The following is a 20075-nucleotide window of genomic DNA, read 5'->3' as shown; positions in this document are numbered from 1 at the left end:
GACATAAGCAGTCAGATGCCAGATTGCAGAAAGATACTCCTGCAGGTAAAAACAAATGCATATGTGTATATTTTTTTGGTAATCTTTCACTGAGAAACTTCAGTGCTCCCCACCATAAAGAAAAAAACTCATTTCCAAAAGCAAGCCATGGACTTCATTGCCTCTTCTCCTGGAACATGTTTATGGACAGATTCCAGCATTAGGCTTGTATTACTGCAAACAAAAAATTAAAAAATGCAAAAAAACCCCTGTGTGAGAGTTCATAAAGTAAAAAGCTGGAATAGACAAAACAAAGAGATCAACAGACTTAAAGTTCTTCCTTTTAGTCTTTCTCCTGAAAAAAAATGGTTTGTTATAAAGCCATTATATTTAGCTCTCTAAAGCCTGTATAATGATCAGGGGACTGGAGCACCTCCTGTATGAAGACAGGCTGAGGAAGTTGGGGCTGTTCAGCCTGGAGAAGAGAAGGCTGCATGGAGACCTCATAGCAGCCTTCCACTACCTGAAGGGGGCCTATAGGGATGCTGGAGAGGGACTCTTCATTAGGGACTGTAGTGACAGGACAAGGGGTAACAGGTTAAAACTTAAACCGGGGAAGTTTAGATTGGATATAAGGAGGAAATTCTTTCCTGTTAGGGTGGTGAGGCGCTGGAATGGGTTGCCCAGGGAGGTTGTGAATGCTCCATCCCTGGCAGTGTTCAAGACCAGGTTGGACAAGGTCTTGGGTGATATGATTTAGTGTAAGGTGTCCCTGCCCACGGCAGGGGGGTTGGAACTAGATGATCTTAAGGTCCTTTCCAACCCTAACAATTCTATGATTCTATAATTTGGAATATTGTAAATACATGCAGAAGGACAGCTCAACCCAGCATATAAGTGACCTTTTGGAAGTATACTAAACTACTTGACCTGATACAGTAAACAGACAAAACTACTGCAGAAGCCTTTTTCTTCTCCCTGGCTTCAAAAAGACTGAAACTAAAATGACAGGATTCTGATATCTGTTCCGTGACACACATATATACATATATTGTACTCAAGAGAGCATATACCCTGTGCTGTGGAGTGTTTGGTGTTTTGATCTTTCATTTTCATTTTTCTTGATTCAGCTGCTGAAACTGGTGTGCTCCGTTCTCTGGGAAGAGGAATTACAGTGAAAATATTACCAGCACTAACACTTATGTAAGTAAAAGTTTTCAGAGAAAACAAACAAAACTGCTTCAATCTCAATGAAATTTTACATAAAGGATGTACTCCCTTTGGAGTTCCTGCCCTCTTTACTATTTAAATTATGATGTTTCATCCCGAACACTATATTGCATAACTTAAACTGGAGAAGAGTGCCTGTCAAAAATGGCCATTAGTCTATCATGGTTCAATTCTCTCAGTCTTGCATATCCTGCATATATTGCTTTTCAAGATGAAAGAAGTTCATTCAATGGGGTCTATTCTTGCTGAAACCACTCCTGTATTTTCAGGACTTGAGTTACCATTTTATTTTCACAAATGATGATGGTAACCAAGTCTAAGTGTCTTACCTGACATCAGAAAAATCAACATGTGACAGCACTGGTTTCAGATATTCTTCCATCATTTCTAGTATTTCAGAGAAATCTGATGTCAAACCATGTCCATTATCATGTATTTTCTCTGTTGGAGTCTATCGCACATATTGCAACAAAAAAAAAGAATACTTACAAAATGCTATTCAACATAAGGATCAAGGCTAATGAAACATCATGAAATGGAAAATACAGAACTATTCAAAACTACTTTACTTCAAAACATCACCCTTATCAGCATTTTGCAACATATTCTAATATAGGAATCAGTACAGGATGTCAATATTTATTATTTAAGCAATTAACATACTCCTGCAAGTTCAGTGAGAAATGGCAGGGAAGTCCAGCAGAAAGGAAAAATACTCAGTAGTGGGACTCCAAATAATGGGAAGAAACTGTGAAAGCACAACTTTGAGAAGTAAACAGAAACTGCAAAACTGATGTAGAAGAAGCAAATGAAAGTGCATGGAGAGATCAGTGGAGCCCATTTTAGAAAAAAATAAAGAGAATTAAGAAAATAGGTAAGGAGAGAATAGAATCATATAGGAGAAGATGACACAAAAAACCTTAATCTTCCAGAAGCTAATAAAAATGGATACAAAACCGAGCACAACTAAATGGCAAAGAATGTGGGTATTAATGAATGGACTTCTCATCCACCACTCTCTTTGTGTGACTCTGGGCAGGTTGCACACGTAATTACTGAAGTTTTAATGCACAAGCATTTTAAAAACCTAAACCAATTCCTTTTATTTTTGTGTCTGTGTGTCTTTTCTAACTGAATTTATCTTATCACCGTTTTCTTTATTTACGCAACTAAAACAATCTTTACATAACTTGCCATTACAAAAAAGGCTGCCCATACAGAAAAGTGATCATTCATCCATCTGCATTAATTGATTTTTGAACTGAAAGAAGCTAACATGATGAATAGAAGAGTATTATAGCTCAAGAATCAGATATGTGAAAGTTGTAGGATTAAAACAATCAGCACTTGAGCAGAAAATTTAATCTTATCTATAATTTTTACCTTTATATTAATGATGGAAACAGGTCTATACCAACTTTTGTTAATATGCTATATTTAACAGTGAATTTTGATATTGAATAACTTAGATTTTATTCAGTGTGACCAAAATTAAAGAAAATGAGAATGCTAGGAAGTAGACTTGCACATTTCATGTGCAGAAAACTTTCTAATACCTTGCAGCTTAAAAGCTTATGTGCAAGTCACAGGCTTTTCCAGCACACCTTTATGCTACACAACTTGTGTTCACTGACTGTGAAAAACAATGTTCTTATAGAACTGAGCCTTCTTGCAGTAACTGAAAGCTTTATCATCTAGAATTTGAGTGTTTATAGCTACAAACTTGGAATTCTTGGAATTCCAAGGGGTGTGTCCTTGAAGCAAAATTTTGTGACTAACACTTGGATCAACTCGTCCAAATAAACAGCTATGCTGCAAAAGATATTGCAAGCCTTAGGAAGAAACTCTTCTGTGTTGAAAATCAGTAATAAATTTCTGGCTAAGACAGTCTTATTTTGATTAAAGGGTTGAGATCTGTGATCTCACTTGTTTTCTTGGGACAGCAGGGCTTTCATGTGATATGAAAGGCAATGTACATTTGAAATGCAAAAACTTGAATGTACAACACATTTTCAAGTAAATTGGTCTCAACTGCCTCAATTTTAAATTCTGCTAAACTATGGAACATTTCAAAACTGCTGAATGACAGTGGAAACAGTAACAGAATAACACAGATTAAATTCTGAAGTAGATTACACAGCATTTAGCAACTATGAAGCGCAGGGATGTTACACTTGGAATAAACTCAAAGTTCTGCATGAAGGTGTTTACAATAGCTTTTTAGTACATGTTTTTCACCCTCCTTTAAATATAAGGTAATCAAATGTATTACCACATCCGTTTTGGAGACACAGCTTTGCAAGTTTTGAATGAAAGTCTGTTTAACATAAGTCTTCACCCTTCGCTGCTTGTAAAGACGCACTTTCTCCAACAAAATGCAAAATGCATCAGGATTCACAGGAAATCGATAAACTTTAGCTTGCACTATTTTAAAAGGAGGATAATACCATCTTAATGCTCCTTCTTGAAGAAACAACTGTACAGAGACCGTAAGTTTCTAAAGCCACGATATTGTTTGAAAACTAAATAACTGTGTTTATATGTATATTTAGCACAAACTACATACAGAAACATGCAATGAAAAAATCTCTACAATTATTTATCTGTAACAACTTTAGCCTTCAAATCGAAACAAAAATTCTCTAAATTGCGACTACATATATTATATCTGATAATAAAACACAGGTGTTTAGGTATTTACTTTCCTCTGGCATTAATAAGAGTTAAAATTATTTTTAAAATTATTGTAAAATTCTACTAACTGCAACAGTGAAAGATCTGAGCCTTCTCATAACATCAGCACAACGATTTTTATCTGTTAAAAGTAAGAAGCACTTACCCATTGGCTGAGTGGGTTTTCCTCTTTGCTGTGCAGTACTTACTTTTGGCACCTCAATCAATGAGCTGTACAAATGTGATCTATGGAAAGCAGAAAACTGCTGAGTAGATTATTTACAGTTCAGCTTGTTTACATGAAGCAAATTTATTAGATGAGCAATTCTTACCCTCTAATTTAATGTGCTAACAAATTTGCTCACAATGCAGTATTTACCCCTACCTGGGGTGCAAAACCCTGCCAAATCTAACTGGAACAAACTGAGTCCTGTAAGGAAGGTTCTTTCATTGCTATATATCCAAAAAGGTAGATTTTAATTTGTTCCATGACAACTGCTTAAGGCTTTTCACAATTGGTGAAAGCCCTCACAATCGGGTGCCACAGCTCAGTTTATGAGTAGTCACTAACTAGGCTGCAGTAATGAGATTGTTTGTGGCTTTATAAAGCTAAATAAAACCCCTCCTGACATTTTTAAGAGCATAAGCAATAAGAGCTGGAAACTTAACAGAATTTAGAGAGATATCAAGAATGGCCTGAAGCCTTTCAAGTGATCTCTGGAGATTTAAGAGATAATTAGGGAAATCAGAAGTACAGAAAAACATACTGCTTTGAGCTGCAGATATATTTATTTAGATATCAATTTGTTCATTATCCTAAAATTTAAGTCCAGCAAAATTAGAAGCAAAAAGCAATAAAGAAACAACCAAAATAGTGATTATTTACAGGTGAAAAGACTGCATTTGTAACAAACAATGCTAAACAAAAATTATGAAATTTTATACCTGTCTTCTGAATGCTGAAGAATAATTATGTAGAAATTAGATGGCAATTTTTCCATTATATTAAAATGTTCGACAGGAATACAGAGATTTCTCCATGCCTGAACAATAATTCAAAAGCAGTATTATTTTCATAGGTTTTATAAACCCCAATCTCAGTTATTTCACCAGAAAAGTGGTGACAACCCTAGGAAAGAAGGTGCTAATATTTGAAATTATAAAAAATCCCAATGAAACAAAAAAATCCAAAAAAAAACAAACCCAAAACCCCCACTCAGCAGATGTGCCAGGACAGGGGGCTCCGTCCAAACAAGAAACACTTTGTCACTGGCACAGGTTGTGGAGTCTCCATCCTTGGAGATACTCAGGAGCTGACAGGACAGGTACCTGTGTGCATATGTGTATACATTTATGTATACATACATATATGTTTCCCTATACATATGCAACATAGATATAAACCCCTTAATAAGTAGCACATCTCAAAAAGTTACCACTGAGGTAGCAGTCAGTTGCTGTTCCACACGTTTTAGAAGATCACTCGTGTTTCTGTTTTGTTTTAAATGATTCTGAAGGTGCAATAATGCTGCCAGCTGAGAGCTGCTGGTGTTAGATGTAGCTGTTAGAAGGATATTCTTCATCGTCACAGATGCTGAACAGCTCTGTAAAATGATTGTATCTATTTATTTTCCCTCAAAACCAAATAAACATATATCATCTATGTTATAATGTATAAATACATGCTAAAGAAAAACCCTCTTGCTAGAAAGGTGAGATGGATTAACAAAAGCCTGCTAGGTTTTTTTTACAAGCTGATGTAAACAGTCTGGCAATAACTTACGAAGATTTCTTTAAAATGAGTAGCTAGAATTTACTTCTTTGCCTACATTTATCATCTGTGTTCCTGCATTGAGTCATGTAAGGTCTACCTGGGAAGGTGAATGCCTGTATTCTGAACTTAGCCTTTCAAGTAAGTCGAGTCTTTTCTGTGCTTCTGCGCTTTTTACTATATAGCTGTCATATCACACATTTTAACAGACTTCCTGCAAAAAGCAGTGTAAAGTCCTTATATCCTTTTCTTTCAGCAAACACAAAAATCCTATCCTTGGAAACAAGGCTTGCTAACAGCCAAAGCTTTTTTTCTTAACTTTTAATGCAACTGCCACGTTAAAAAGCAATGCAATTCGGCTTGACCTAATCGAAACTTCCAAAGGGAGCTTAATATTGACCTTCAATGAGATTTTCAACTTTTTTTTTTTTTTTCCCAAAACAAGCTTTGTGGGCAGGAGAGTAAGGAGGGTATCTGAATTAGCAGATTTTTTTTCCCAGTAAAAGAAATAAGTACTCACAATTCTGGTGCCTTGATATGCATTCCACTTATGGTTTGCAGTCATACTTCTTAGCAAACAAGCTAAATAGACTGATACTACATGGGGTACTGCAGCGGTGGTATTTTGTGGTAATGCCTACCTTAGCTAATCACATTAATTTATTTATATTAAAATCTTTTCATGTATGCAATCATCAAGGAAAAAAATCAAGTCACACACAACAGGTAACAGAACTGTTAACAAGCCACTGATCAAACATTTGGAAGTCAGCAGGCATATCACTGATTGCCTGTATTACTCACTAGTATCCATACAGTGTGTTCTGTATGACCAATTTTATATGAATAGACAGTTTTATTTATGTAAGTTAAACAACCTTCTTTATACTGGAAAGGAACACAATACATTAGCGGCATTACCTGATGAAGTGCCAAAAACTGGCTAGTTGAAACTGGATCAAATTGCTGAAAGCATTCAACCATTTCAAAACTAGCAGTAGCCAATATATCAGTAATATCATGATTGAATGCAATACCCATACACTGTAGCAAAGCTTCACCAGACTGAGAAAGATATTTCTGAGCCAACCTATGTTCCTTCTAGATGATGAAAAGAAAAAGCTTTAATTAAAATATGTATTCATATTAAATATTTGTTATACATATACAGATTACCAGTGTGTTAGAAAAGTATCACATTTTCATAACTAATTCTAATGCTTTTTTCTCCTTTTTAAGGCATTTATTTAATATATGAACAAAATAGGAAAATATGGGTTAATTATTCAGCAGACACCAACACCTGTTATACAATATTAAAAATGTTTTCCTAGGGCATTTTCTTTAATATAAAACATGTATTTTGCAGAACAGTATTTTAAATCCAGGCAGTATGACCCATTCAGAATGAAGGGATTTTCTGTCAATTCTCAGTACAGTTGTTTCATTTAGAATTCATTTACATTACAGTGTAACATTTAACTGTTAATAGTTGAATGTATTTAATACAAATAAACCCACAAATCTCATACCTCATGCATTTATTGACGATACTAGCAACACAAACTGAACATTCCCAATTCCTAGTGTGACTTGAACTGCAGTAATTAACAGGTATCAGTTCACCATACAATGTAACTTACATTACAGAAGTAATTTACAAATGTTTAGTTGAGAGAAGTTACTTCTGTGTTTGTTCTGAGTCTGCAAGATGTTATGCTCCCTTAAAAAGGCATGTCTATGAAGCAGAAAGCAAGCTGACTGTTCATCTTGTCCTGGCTGCTACAGGCTTAATCACTGGGAAACTCCTGAAGGAGAAATTATTTCTTTCTGGGAGCAACTGGGAAAGCTTAATCAGGAGCCACCACAGCATATACTGAGGGGCAGCATGGAGATACACAGCAAAGTTGTGATAGAAAGGTGGGGTTTTGGGGGGCTGTTTTGGAGGCTTTTTTCTTTTGTAGATCAAATGTATATTACAAACATTTCCATTATCAGTTCAAACAGAACTGACAAATTAAGTGATTAAACCAATAGATCATTATTCCATAGAAGAGGAAGCATTCAATGGTAATGCAAGCACATTCACTAATATACCTTTAACTTCGGCATTTTCTTCCTATACTTGTCATACTGACATTCATTAGTTGCTGAAGCGCTGTCAGTCACTTCCTGTTCACTGCACTCTGCTGAAGTCAGGGAAGTTTTTGCCATGTCTGATTTAGCTTCTTCCTACTCATCACAGTATCAGAAAAGAATAATTAATCATTCCATTAAGTATGGCTGGCTTCATTTCTGTTGTGAAAGTCTAGGTGAAAATGGAACCCATCTTAAAAGAAATAATCTCACTATATGACCCCTTGATGGTGAGAGATTTAGCAATATTATCAGGCATCAAAAATGTTTAATATGTTCTGATGACAATATGACCAACAGAAACTAAAAAAGCCCTCCATGCAGCCTCTAAGATTTTTATTTTCTGATATTTGCCCTCAGTTTCTTCTGAACACTTTATCACTGAACTTACAATGACTGAGCTTCCCTTTTCTTACATGGCGTTTTCACTACAGCACAAAAGGAACTTAGAAATCTGAGCTTTTAACCAACCACAGCCCTTTAAGACACTCAAGGACTCCCTTCCTCTCTTTTTTGAAAATACTGTAATTAGCACATTTCAGGAACAAATCAAAAAATCGACTACAAGATGATGTCAGGGTGGCAGAGGCACCATTTACATGGTTCAGTATACATTTTTATTATGGCTTGCATGCAGTATGTAAAATCTAGCTCTAAATAAAGAGTTGTGTTATGCAAATGCACACAAAAAAATATTGCGGCAGACAAACTTTACACATAGAAATGAATTTGAATGCATACCATAACATTCGGCTTCCAGTAAATCTCTGACTGCACAGGATCTATACTAATGGCAAGTAAACGAAGAGTTTTTCCAGTGAGATAAAGGCATTTGGATTTGATGTCAGGACAGCCTTTACAAAGATTCTGCACGTTTGCTAGCTGAGCCAGTGCAATATGACCCACAGCGCCTTCCATACGCTTCCAGTCCTGGTAAAATACCCATTTGTGTTTATTTGCCCATATATACCCACACATACAGAAACATACTTCTTAAAAACAGGTAACCCATATACTTACATACATACACATTTGTTAACTGTGATCACACTTTTAACTATAAACAAGTTGTCTTTAACAGAACAATTGATAAAAAAAAGGCCACTGTAACATCGACAACCAGTACTGAGGAAAACATGGGATAAGAGGAGTGTATTGCAGAGAACACTGGGGATACTGAGCTTTCCTGTAACAGCATTCCTAGTGACATTGTCAGAGACAAAGTAATGGTCAAGAATTACTGCTCTGTTCCAAGCGGATGTCTGATGTTTTTATTCTTTTTTTTTTTTTTTGCTGCAAAACTGCATGAATAATCCGGGGACCCATTTCCTCAGTAGTGGAAGAAGTTCTGTTATGGAAAAAATCCCTGGGAAACCTTTTAATACCTTTCACATGCAAATCATAGGACTAAATATTTTTTATTACCTGTTCTATTGGATCATCTTCACTAGTTGCCCTGATGAACGCCTCCACTATTTCACGGGGTGATGCTTCTTCCACTTTTTTAAGCCTTTTCTTAGTAATAACAAGATGAAAAATATCCAAAAGAATCTCTACAAGATTTATTTTCCTGTTTGCTAGTTGCCTCATTAATGGGATACTAATATTGGTAGTCTGAAATACAAAAGAAAGGAAAGTAGAATTCTAACTTTAAATATTTTTGCAGCTTTACCTGATAAGAAGTTAGAATGTTGCATTTAACTAAAGAAGCAAACATATCAACAATATCACTTCAACAGATCAGAGATATTGCTATTGTCGTGGTTTAAACCCAGTCAGGTAACTCATTCACTCATTTCCCCCCTTCTTTCCCTCCCCCTACTCCCAGAGGGACAGCTATGAAGATCTTTAAGTAATTTAAAAGACAAAGTTCAATGTCAAATATATTTTAAAGCAAAGTAGCTGCACAGAAAAAGAGCAGCTGTGCTTTTGCTTTTCACGTTTTATGAAACTGGTACAAATAACTAATTCCAAAGGAATTACAAATGTGTGCATAAACCCAGAATGTTAATATTCATGGTTTTGGCACCTGCACAAACATACTTGAGCCTTAAAAAAGGAGCAGAAAAATAAAGCTGGATGCTAGAGTATAATACCGGCACACACTAGCAAAGTGGGCTGCAGGCTTTCATTACCCAAAATACACTATTTTGAAGACAGAATTTCTTAATTTACGTAATGTTCTGTGTAATCTTCTTTTCCTTCCCAGAAATGAACACCTTATTGTGGAGAATTTTAAGACTGAAGATATTCAGCAAATTAAAAATATTTCCAAGTCCAGATTTTTTCTTTTGTAACTATTGGATAAATTCTAGAATGAAATAAAATTGACAAAGACCAAACAAATCCTCTCATTTCTGCTTTGTAATGTTTCCTATAGTCATTACAGAGTGGTAATTTAATTTGGGGCTTCCAGGAATTATCCCAAAATGAGTGAATGCACAACTCAATACAATCGGTTTTCTATGAGCAGGGAAAAAAAAAGCCTACCTCATGAATTGCAAATAAGCTCCAAACATTCTGAAACACTTCCTCAGTTCTGGATACTGCCCTCTGAGCTAGGTTGTAAGCATCTAGATAGTGACTATGTATTTTTAGTTCGTTTCTTTCCTCCTTGGCAATCATCCTGAAAAAAAAACCCAAACAAAACCCCAAAAGAACTAAAGTAAGCAGGTGTTAATTCTTATGGTATCAACACTACTGAACGTATATACTAAAATAGTTAGATTAATAAGATTAAATAGATTACTATATAAACCAGATTCATTTTGTACATGTGTCTTCTAAATGTTGAAATAGGAAAAGTGAACAATCATGCACTATTTTCTCAAGGTCTTATTCTTGGAACACTACTGCTGCAATGCAAGAAGATGCCAAGACACAAGGAGAAGAAAGGCAGATAATGTTGCAGACAACATGTTCACCAGGAGAAAATAGCAGAATAGCCAAATACAAAACAACTCAGTCATTTTAAGGGGACATCATGGAATCAGCTGAGAGTCAAGGCACACCATGGTTTGCACTTTTGCCATTACAGCAATTTCCAGAAGAAAATTACAACAGTAAGAATTGTAAAAGCCAATAAATACTTGAGAATGATTAGTATAGCTGCCAAAATGCCTTTATGAATGGGAAGACGAAAGGCTGACTTGGAGACTTCGATACTTTGGTTTGACTTCAAAAACACTATAAAATCATTAGCACCAGGTAACATGAACTCTGCCTTCAGTGAAAAGAATTTTTCATTCTATTTTTCTGAATACAAAATACATCAGGAATGCAACTAGGGATGTAACACCAAGATATAAAACCTGACAATATTGTCTGCTCTTCTCTGTCTTTAATTAGACTACAAAAAGTAAAGAATACAGTTTGTGGACTAGTTAAAAAAAGTTTTTCAGCAGAAATAGAATCTTACCTGTGAATATTTGCACACTGTAGCAGTATCTCAGCACTGCAAACTTTATGGCCATAATGACTAAAGTCCTTTGCAATTTGAACTAATTTCCTGTAAGATTCCTGTAGCGTATGTGGCAGCTGACAAGACTTATCATTAATTGTCATACTATCTTGGGCACAATGTATCTCAATAAGTGTTTTCCTAGGAATAAAAATCAAATACATGACAGCAGTCAAAAAGCACAGGCTGTGTTTGAAAACAGACATATTTCTCTCTCTGCTTTCCTTTAAATTACAAGAAATCTAGAAAAAACCTCTTCAGTCTTTAACTCTGTGGTCTACAAGTCACAGTAGGTCCTTAAAAAAATCAAAATACTGTATTTTCAGATTCAAATGTACGTGCCACCTGTTCCATGTATCTAATTATTCGATCTGCCTAGGCCTAGCCAATCTTCTAACTGTAGTTAAACTAAGGAGACTGTTAGTCCTCCCTTTCTAATCCAAAAGTTTCTGGAAACTTTTCTGGACAGAGGACAAAGTGTAAATGTTACATAATTCTCTTCTCCTACAAACATATTTTTAAGTTCTTTGTGCTTGGATTTCAATGTAACCAAAAGACTTCTTGGATCACAGTGAGGAGACAAGTAAGTGAATACTGCAGACTACAGTAGTGTTGCGGGAATACCTGTGCTCAAACAGATGCCTCTGCATAGGCAAATGTATCTTGCTCCTTTGGGTAACCTACATCACAAACTACGTACAGTAGGTTGCGGTATCTGAACTAGCTTATCATTTTAACAAGTAGTAGGGCTACAAGAATGAAGGAATTTAAAGGAAATTTAAATTAAGAAATCTAAAAAAAAATATAAATTACTTAGAAGAAAAATATTTGAGAATCCACAGACTGCACCACACTAAAACAAAGATGAATGGTAAAAATCACCATATACATACAATGTAGCTGCAAAGTAGAAGATGCATATTTTAATGAAAAGACAGTTACCTGGCTTCAAGGGAAGTAATTATAAAACCCAACTCTGATTGTCTGTTAGGTCTCTTCAGTAAAGTAGATCTGAGTACATTTACAGTGTGTTCCAGTATCTCACAAGCCTGCAGGTAACATCAGAAATCTCATCTACTTTAAATGTCTGTATATAATATCAAACATTCATTTTAAAAGCTTAAACTTTGTGCAGAACATGTTGAGTATCCTTCCCTAGTATTCCCCGAGATGACTGATTCTTGACAAGTGTGTAAAAGTTTAGAAAATATGAGTTATGATCACACTGAGATTTTTTGATGATTAAGTGACTGAAGCACATAAACACAAAGACAGAAGATGAAGCCAGACTCATCTTAGACATACATACCAAAAGAATGAAGGATAACAGACCCAACTTGAAAAAGGGGAATTCTACCACCCTCATGGTAATTTTTTTTAGGAACTATCAAGGGCCCAGGAAGCCTGTGGAATCTCCATTCTTGGAAACGTGAAAAATGGCAATGTAGAGCCCAGAGCAACTTGATTTGGCAGTTAAGGTCAGATTTCACTTCTAAATGCCTCTCCTTTGCTGGGGTTAGACCAGATGAACTCCAACCTAAATAGTCAATTAATTCTGTATTTCACATGCATCTTCTTAGGAACAGATTCCTGCATCCTTACCTACATATTAATCCACCAGTAAGCATTACACTACTAGAGTTTTGCCAACTGGGGATGTAAAAGAAGTCATAAAGTAATAGTTTTGAATGAAAAAGTCCTTAGATGATGCTCCAAACCTCATCTACAGATTTGTCTTTATTAAAAAATGCTGCTGCTGCAGTTATGTTGATCAAATTATATAGAGGAATAAAAAAATCCACCTCACACATTTCATTAATAGGTTTACTGGCAAAAACTTAGTAACTACTCTCACTGGTAATCAGATACTTTTTCCTTAAACAACTGTAAATGTGAACTGAGCTCAAACCAAAATCATCCCTCTAGACAAAACAGACTTGCACTGATTACCAGTAAAGGACAGATCATCACAGACACAAGATTACATTTACACTGAAACTCATGAAAGTTAAAGGTTAAACAGTAAATGTTTTTCAATAAATATATGTATTATACTTACAGCAGTATCTGTCAACCTAGAAATAATATTTGCAACACTGAAATATTTGAAAAGGAAAGACATACTAGGAAATAACAGTGAAAATTATATTCTGTATTCAATATGGAAAAAGCATTCATCCATATTAACAGAATTGTCTGAGTACAAAAGCATTCTAACCAAGAGAATCAGATTTCTGGGATTTAGTTACACATACTAGATTACAATTGCTCTTTCAATAGAAGGACATACAGTTTATAATAAAAACACCCTGAACTTCTGAGGGTAAATACTCATTCCTACTGGCCTTCAATTAATGTTTGTTGAATGCACAACAGAGAAAACATTAACTGCATTTAACACGTATTTTTAATTCTATTGAAATGCAATGGCGACATTTCTCTTTACTGACAGGCACCAGTGCTGAAAAAACCCACCACAACCAAAAAGCTTCCTTACCATGCTTTGTTTTCCTTCCCTATCTTCTTCTAGAATTGCTTCTATTAGACTAAGAGTACTGTTGTACCAAAACCGTTCATCTCCTCCTAGAAGCTGTGCTTTTTCCAGGAGTGCTTTAGCTTGTCTGTGGTTTCTTTCCAGGTTAGCCAATACAGCAAGTAAGTACAAGCACCTTGACACATCATATAGGGCCCCCAATTCCTAGGAAGAAAGACACATGACTTACATACAAACGACCCACTACACCTATTCATATTTACTTCTATCATATTTTAGAGTAAACTTATGAAGAGGCACAGAAGTAAGAAGAAAATTGTATTTCCTCAATTACCTGTAGCATTTTCTTGTTACGCCTTATATTGCTTTTTTTTTAAATAAAAACCTTCTACTTATTATCAAAAATTTAAAAACCTTCAAACAGACTTTATGTTTCTTTATATTTCTTTATATTTCTTCTATCCCACAAGCAAAGGGAGCTATTTTTCTGCTATTATTATGTATATATCTACTGTAATTTGTCAGTGTCTGATGAAGAAATGTAATGATGAAAATTTTTTTACTGAACTGGGATCTAGATAGACAGAGCTCCAGCAAATTTACAGTGCTACCTTATGCTTGTTATAAACTATATACTAGTAGCATGCAAGAGACAAATGCAGTGTACAGTACAGATTGTATACTAGCATACAGACACGCAAAATACTAGTAAGAAATTGTACAATTAAAATTATTGTTCTCCCTAATGAACTTTCCTCAATGTACAATACTAAATTAATGCTTTAAGAAGAGACACGATATTACTAATGACTATATTATTAATTACTATTATTCAGAGCATTCATGATTCACGCTAAATAATCATAGATAGTTTTTATTTACATGAGAATAATTATTGTGGAATAAAAGGATAACAATATTTTTTTTTAGAAGTACGGGAATTGCAATAATTATGTTTCAGCAACCCATATAACCAAAAAAAGAGCTATAACGGAGGACAGTGGATATAGAAAGAATATCTTTAATGTATACCCTTCATAACAATGAGGTGATGTGGATTTGTTTGATGGAACACAGGGACACTTACATAGATCTGCCAGAATTCTGAGTCATAGTTTCAGTGTCAGTGGCTGTTTATCAAAACACAGTTAGCAGTAAAAGAGTAATGAAATTCAAAATTATATAACTAGACTGTGAAATGATCAAAATGTTGAGAGGATGGAGCTAAATGCTCTGTCATGAGCAAATCCTGAATGTCCCTAAACTATTTTTAAAAACAAGGTTTGGATACACATACATCTACCAAGCTCAGTGCAAAGCAGACAGAGGTGCTGACACTACTTCACAAGTTGAAATAATCTTCAGACAATTCCCATAAAGTTGGCCTTAAGTGCCATGTGTTTAAATGTATGCATTAGATACATTGAAACCCAAATGACAGAGGGTTGGGGTTGAGGGATGAGTAAGGTTTGATAATTGCAATTTGATTATTATTATTATGAGGAACAACTGCATCAAAATTAATTTTTTTTCCTACATGTTTTAATAATGTTTCTTTTTCTATTTTATTTCTGATATACCTGTGTTGCAGCATGGGCCTCTGATAGCAGAAGTCTTGCTGGTTGATACAAGCCTAGCTGGATTAATACTTCAGCTTTTTCTATCCACAAATAAGGGAAAGAAAGTGCACTCAGTCCTTTCCCTGTTGCTTCATTTAACTCAAAAACCTGAAAAAAAAGTATTACACCTTCATAAATTTCAAACTAAACTATATGGATTACAAATTGTTATTACCTATCCTATCAATTCTTGATATACCCCACAGTCCAGTTCTATTTTCTAACTTTGAAATTCAACTCTGTATTACAGGAAAAACAGGTTTACTTTGAGATTTATATTTATTAGTTGAATGCCTTTTGAGGACTATAAATATATACTATTAAAACTAATTTTAGAACACATGAACTGCTTCAGATCTGCTACTGTCACGAAGAAGATGATTCTTGGTAATAACTGAACCAAAGAACATTTGCAAGAGCTAAAAAAGGTGACATGAGAGGGATTAGAAATTAGCAAATGATTCTTTACATACACAAGAATAGAAAAAATATACAAAGACAGCAAAATGATATGATAAAAGCAAGGAAAGAATTGCCACAATAAAGAGGAAAGTGGAGGTAAGTTTGAGAAATATCAGTAAGGCAGTTATCTTCCTAAAGAGACAAAAAAGACAGCTGAAATATTTGCATGCCTTTAAAAAAATGTGTCTGAGGGAGCAAAACAGTATGCAGTGATATAATGGAGAGAGGAAGAAGGCAAAACTGAGACCAGTGGTGAATACAATGCTTTTTCACTTCTCAGTCTTTTCCACTGACTTGAACTAGTCCCAGATTCCATTTGTAGAAATGTAGTTGTATTTTATATTAATACAGATTCTATTCTTGCTCCACAATACAAAAACTATGCCAGGCAAACTCCGCTCACATTCAGCTGGTGCCTGCCAATCTAACTAGTATGCAGTTAAACTTTTTGTGTTTGTGTATTTCTCAAGTATAAAATTACATAGAAACAAATTAGCAAGTATATGAAAATAAGGAGTGAACCATAATTTATTAAAGTAACTGGAGTAGAAAGAAAAACCTTTTCACTTGAAGTAAGGGTATTCTCATCCCTGGTACCATTCTGCTGAGTATTTTCAAAAAATGTTTCTTTGTCTTCTGTCATAGTATGTAATTTTTTTTCTTTTTTCAGTGCAATTTCTTGCCTACACCTAAAGCACAAGGAAAAAAAAAAGTAAATTCAAGTATATTTTGAAAGTATTTCATGATGAAGTATTAGTGTGTTAGTCATCTTCACCAAACACTCACTCTGCAGATAAATACAAACCAATATTGCACAGAATTTTAGGGCCCAGCTAATGCACCACATTTGTGTTAAGCATCATGGGGTTTAATTCCCCCCCCAACACCACTTATCAAGCGTAGGAAAAAAATCCCAGCTAAATACAGCCTCTGTAGTGAAAATACATACATTGCCTGTTCTAATTCACTAATGTAGGCTTCTCCAGCTGCTTTCTCATGATGCAAAGATGCCTGATTCAGTTTTAGGTCTGAACAGATCAGGGCAATTCTGAGAATAAAAAAAAAGAAATTTTTAAGAAACAATCAGAATCTTTCCTACATTGCTTCATCCAAGCACATTCTATGTGAAGAGCACACATTCCACGTTTGTCAGTCCTACCTTCTTACGTCTTGGTTAATACTGTCAGTAACAAAAATTTTAAACAAAAAAGGTGGAACTGTGGTAGCTGAAATTACACACTGACAGAGGTCATAAAATCACAGAATGGTTTGGGTTGGAAGGGACCTTAAATATCATCTTATACAATCCCTCTGCCATGGGCAGGAACATCTTTCATCAGAAAAGGTTGTTCAAAGCCCCATCCAACTGACCTAGAATACACACTTCCAGGGATGTGGCATCCACCGGTATCCCTAGCCCATTCATCAAACGCGTATCTCTCCAATTCAGCAGCAAAAATGATGTAGTAAAAGTACAAAAATAATTAAAATACAGTCTCACTACAGCATGCAAAAAAATCCCATACATGTGTTTGTGTTAACCTGCTTTTGTATATTGAGTAAAGAGGAACATGTTTGTGTATACGTATCTGATCAAAAATAAGGTGATAGATATAAATAAAATACCATGAAATAAAATGAAATCTTGAGGAGTCAACAAAAAACCTGGCTGGCAAAGCTTGGCTGCAAATCCATTTCCTATTAGTAAATCACTTTTAGTCTTGTTGGGTAGTAATTCAGTAACTGATTTGCAATTAAGATAAACATGCTGACCTTTGCATATAGGAATATTTATCTATTCCATGTGACCTCTTTCAGGCATTTTATAAGTACATTATTTCACAACTATTGGGAATTAAGCAAACAATTATTGCTTATAACTGTTACTTATTAAGCAAACATTATGCAATACATTTCAAAAAAGCATGACAAAACATTTTAACTAAACCAGCAATAATTTGCCATTGCATGCATATAAAATATCTGTGACTCAAATCTTTTAGGGCTAATCTTTCATAAAAATAACAGAATTTTGGTCACAAAGGCAAATGCCTATAATAGAGAATGAGCTTATTGGGGATACTTATGGGGGCTCATAAGCTAAATGATGTAACTTTGATGCAAGATGGGAGTCTTAGTTTCATTGAAACATTTTTGGACTTTGCCCTGTTCAGTTCCATAACAATAAGGCATTTCAAAAATTATTCACATGAAAGTGGTTTGAGTTCATAATCTTGTTCACCTTTCTTTGTGGAGATCATGCTTAGTAACAGATAAACTTAGTGGCTTTAATACCACAAGCAAACCAATTCATCAAAATTCTATTAAAATGTATAAAAAAGAAATTAAAATAAATAAAACCCATTAAAAATATAAACAGTAAGTCATCAAAAACCTGTTTACTATTTACTGAAATATTAATGAATTGTTCTTTCCGTTGAGTTTCTCTTTTATTGAAAATAAATAAAGGATACAAACCGAAGGTGATAGAGGTCAGACAGACTTCGACATTCCACAACTTCATTAGCAATAACTTCAGCTAGCTGCAAGATGGGAAGAATGAAGTGGGGGCAAAAAATTTTCTGTAGTTCTTTAGATAAAAGGTCCATAAAATACAAAGTGCAAGTCTGGAAAAAAAAAAAAAAAATTGTTTAATTCAATCAGTATAAACCTTATTTTGTATTGAATAAATTTAAATTTAAATTAATGATTCAATCTTCAGTTCCAAATTTTAATTAAAAAATAATTTAAATAATTAAACAAACTCTCAAGCTGAAAAATCAGCCAGGTACATAGGAGCCAGTACAGGCATTCTGTTAATGTTTTTTTAATGTTAATTTCAGCATGCAGAGGGCAGACTAACACTTTCTGACATATTAATGAATACTATGACAAGGAAGGATTTCTGACTGCAGTCTGAATATAATCTGTCTCACAAACAGAAAACCTAAACCACAACGTAGTTCCCTGCTACTTGCTTTTTCCTAAATAACAAACACTCTAGGATTTTGAGGAGTATACTTACAGGTTTGGGGAAATTATGCCAGTTAATACCGTAACAATTTGTTTTCTGTTTAAAAATATCTCTAATTTCATTGGGACAGTCATAATAAGCCCATTCTTCTACGTTTGCTGGTAAGGTATGAACTGACCCCTTCCCTTTAGGCTTCTCTTTTCCAGAAATTTCAACCTATAATAAAAAATAAGGCCAAATTATCATTCGTTGGTATAAAATATTCAAATAACATAAAAAAAAACACTAAACCAACATTATCTACTCAATATCCTTTAAAGTTTGAGTGACTAGACCTCTAGATGTAAAACTGTGATTTTTACAAAACAGTACTATTTTGATCAATGCAGCAAACAAAAGAAAAGCATCTGTAAATTTATGGCCTCTCAAGTCCATGCGATCAAGAGTGAAGGTATGATATAGAGACTCCAAGAGAAATTCTCAGGCTATGAGAGCATTTACAAGAAAGAAACGGAAGTATTTGTTAAAACAAATGAGCCCAGGGAAACATCTCTTAGAAAGAGATGATTGTTTTAATTCCACAGGAAAGGGTTCTTACATGTTTCTTGTTGTCCTTCTCTTTTTTAGGAGCAATTACAGACTGCACCTTCTGAGGAGCTGTAAGTGGGGAAGACTTTGATAATACTTTTGTAATAGGACCTGATGCTGACAACGATACCTAGATAAATAATTACAGTTAATTACTTTCAATTTTCAGTAATAATGTCAATTTCTAATAATAATGATTATTCACCGTAACTCACCATCTACAGCTATTAACAACTGCCAGGTACCACATTGTTATTTGTGTAAGAGCTTTCTTCAGAAAACTAATACTTGAGAGACCCCTAGATGCTTGTGTTATTTGTACAACCATTTAGAATGATCATGACAATGCAATTAATCAGCTGAATGTAAAAAAATGACATCACTTTTGTACTAAAATACTACTCCGATTTTTTAAACCTATGTGGTTGCAAATTGGATTCTTTTTTTTTAAACTGCTACTTTAGATGGCTTCATCTTCTGCAAGGGATGAATTTCATACCAAAGTAATCTGGAAGACTGCAGAGAGCCACTCTGTTCTGCTTCTGGATTAGTCTATAATGCTACTAATGAATGTTATATTAAAAAAAAAATCTAAATATTTAAGCATATGAAAGCATCCATTGAAAATTTCTCTATAATAGCATGAATTCTGCTCTTACCTAAAATTTAAAAAGCACATTAATTTGGGA

At 34.6% G+C, this 20075-nt stretch overlaps 1 protein-coding gene across 1 annotated transcript in view; it reads right to left on the bottom strand.

The window, feature by feature from the left end:
* Positions 1-20075, bottom strand: part of CFAP46 (cilia and flagella associated protein 46) — a 78048-nt gene that overhangs the window by 11523 nt on the left and 46450 nt on the right. The window contains exons 27-46 of the mRNA XM_062635103.1: positions 19397-19516; positions 18850-19014; positions 18303-18451; positions 16774-16872; positions 16384-16513; positions 15324-15470; positions 13747-13947; positions 12192-12298; positions 11208-11390; positions 10280-10415; positions 9215-9403; positions 8531-8719; positions 7751-7885; positions 6575-6754; positions 5319-5486; positions 4828-4925; positions 4049-4128; positions 3482-3633; positions 1539-1660; positions 1053-1135 (exon numbers count right to left, since the gene is read on the bottom strand). Coding sequence (XP_062491087.1) covers positions 1053-1135; positions 1539-1660; positions 3482-3633; positions 4049-4128; positions 4828-4925; positions 5319-5486; positions 6575-6754; positions 7751-7885; positions 8531-8719; positions 9215-9403; positions 10280-10415; positions 11208-11390; positions 12192-12298; positions 13747-13947; positions 15324-15470; positions 16384-16513; positions 16774-16872; positions 18303-18451; positions 18850-19014; positions 19397-19516 — 2833 coding nt within the window. The remainder of the gene's footprint in view (positions 1-1052; positions 1136-1538; positions 1661-3481; positions 3634-4048; positions 4129-4827; positions 4926-5318; positions 5487-6574; positions 6755-7750; positions 7886-8530; positions 8720-9214; positions 9404-10279; positions 10416-11207; positions 11391-12191; positions 12299-13746; positions 13948-15323; positions 15471-16383; positions 16514-16773; positions 16873-18302; positions 18452-18849; positions 19015-19396; positions 19517-20075) is intronic.

The sequence above is a fragment of the Pezoporus occidentalis genome, unplaced genomic scaffold (genome assembly GCF_034315485.1).
Source record: "Pezoporus occidentalis ecotype Australia unplaced genomic scaffold, CSIRO_AGI_Poc_V1 ctg45, whole genome shotgun sequence".
NCBI lineage: Eukaryota > Metazoa > Chordata > Aves > Psittaciformes > Psittacidae > Pezoporus > Pezoporus occidentalis.
This window is presented reverse-complemented; position numbering and strand designations above follow the sequence as displayed.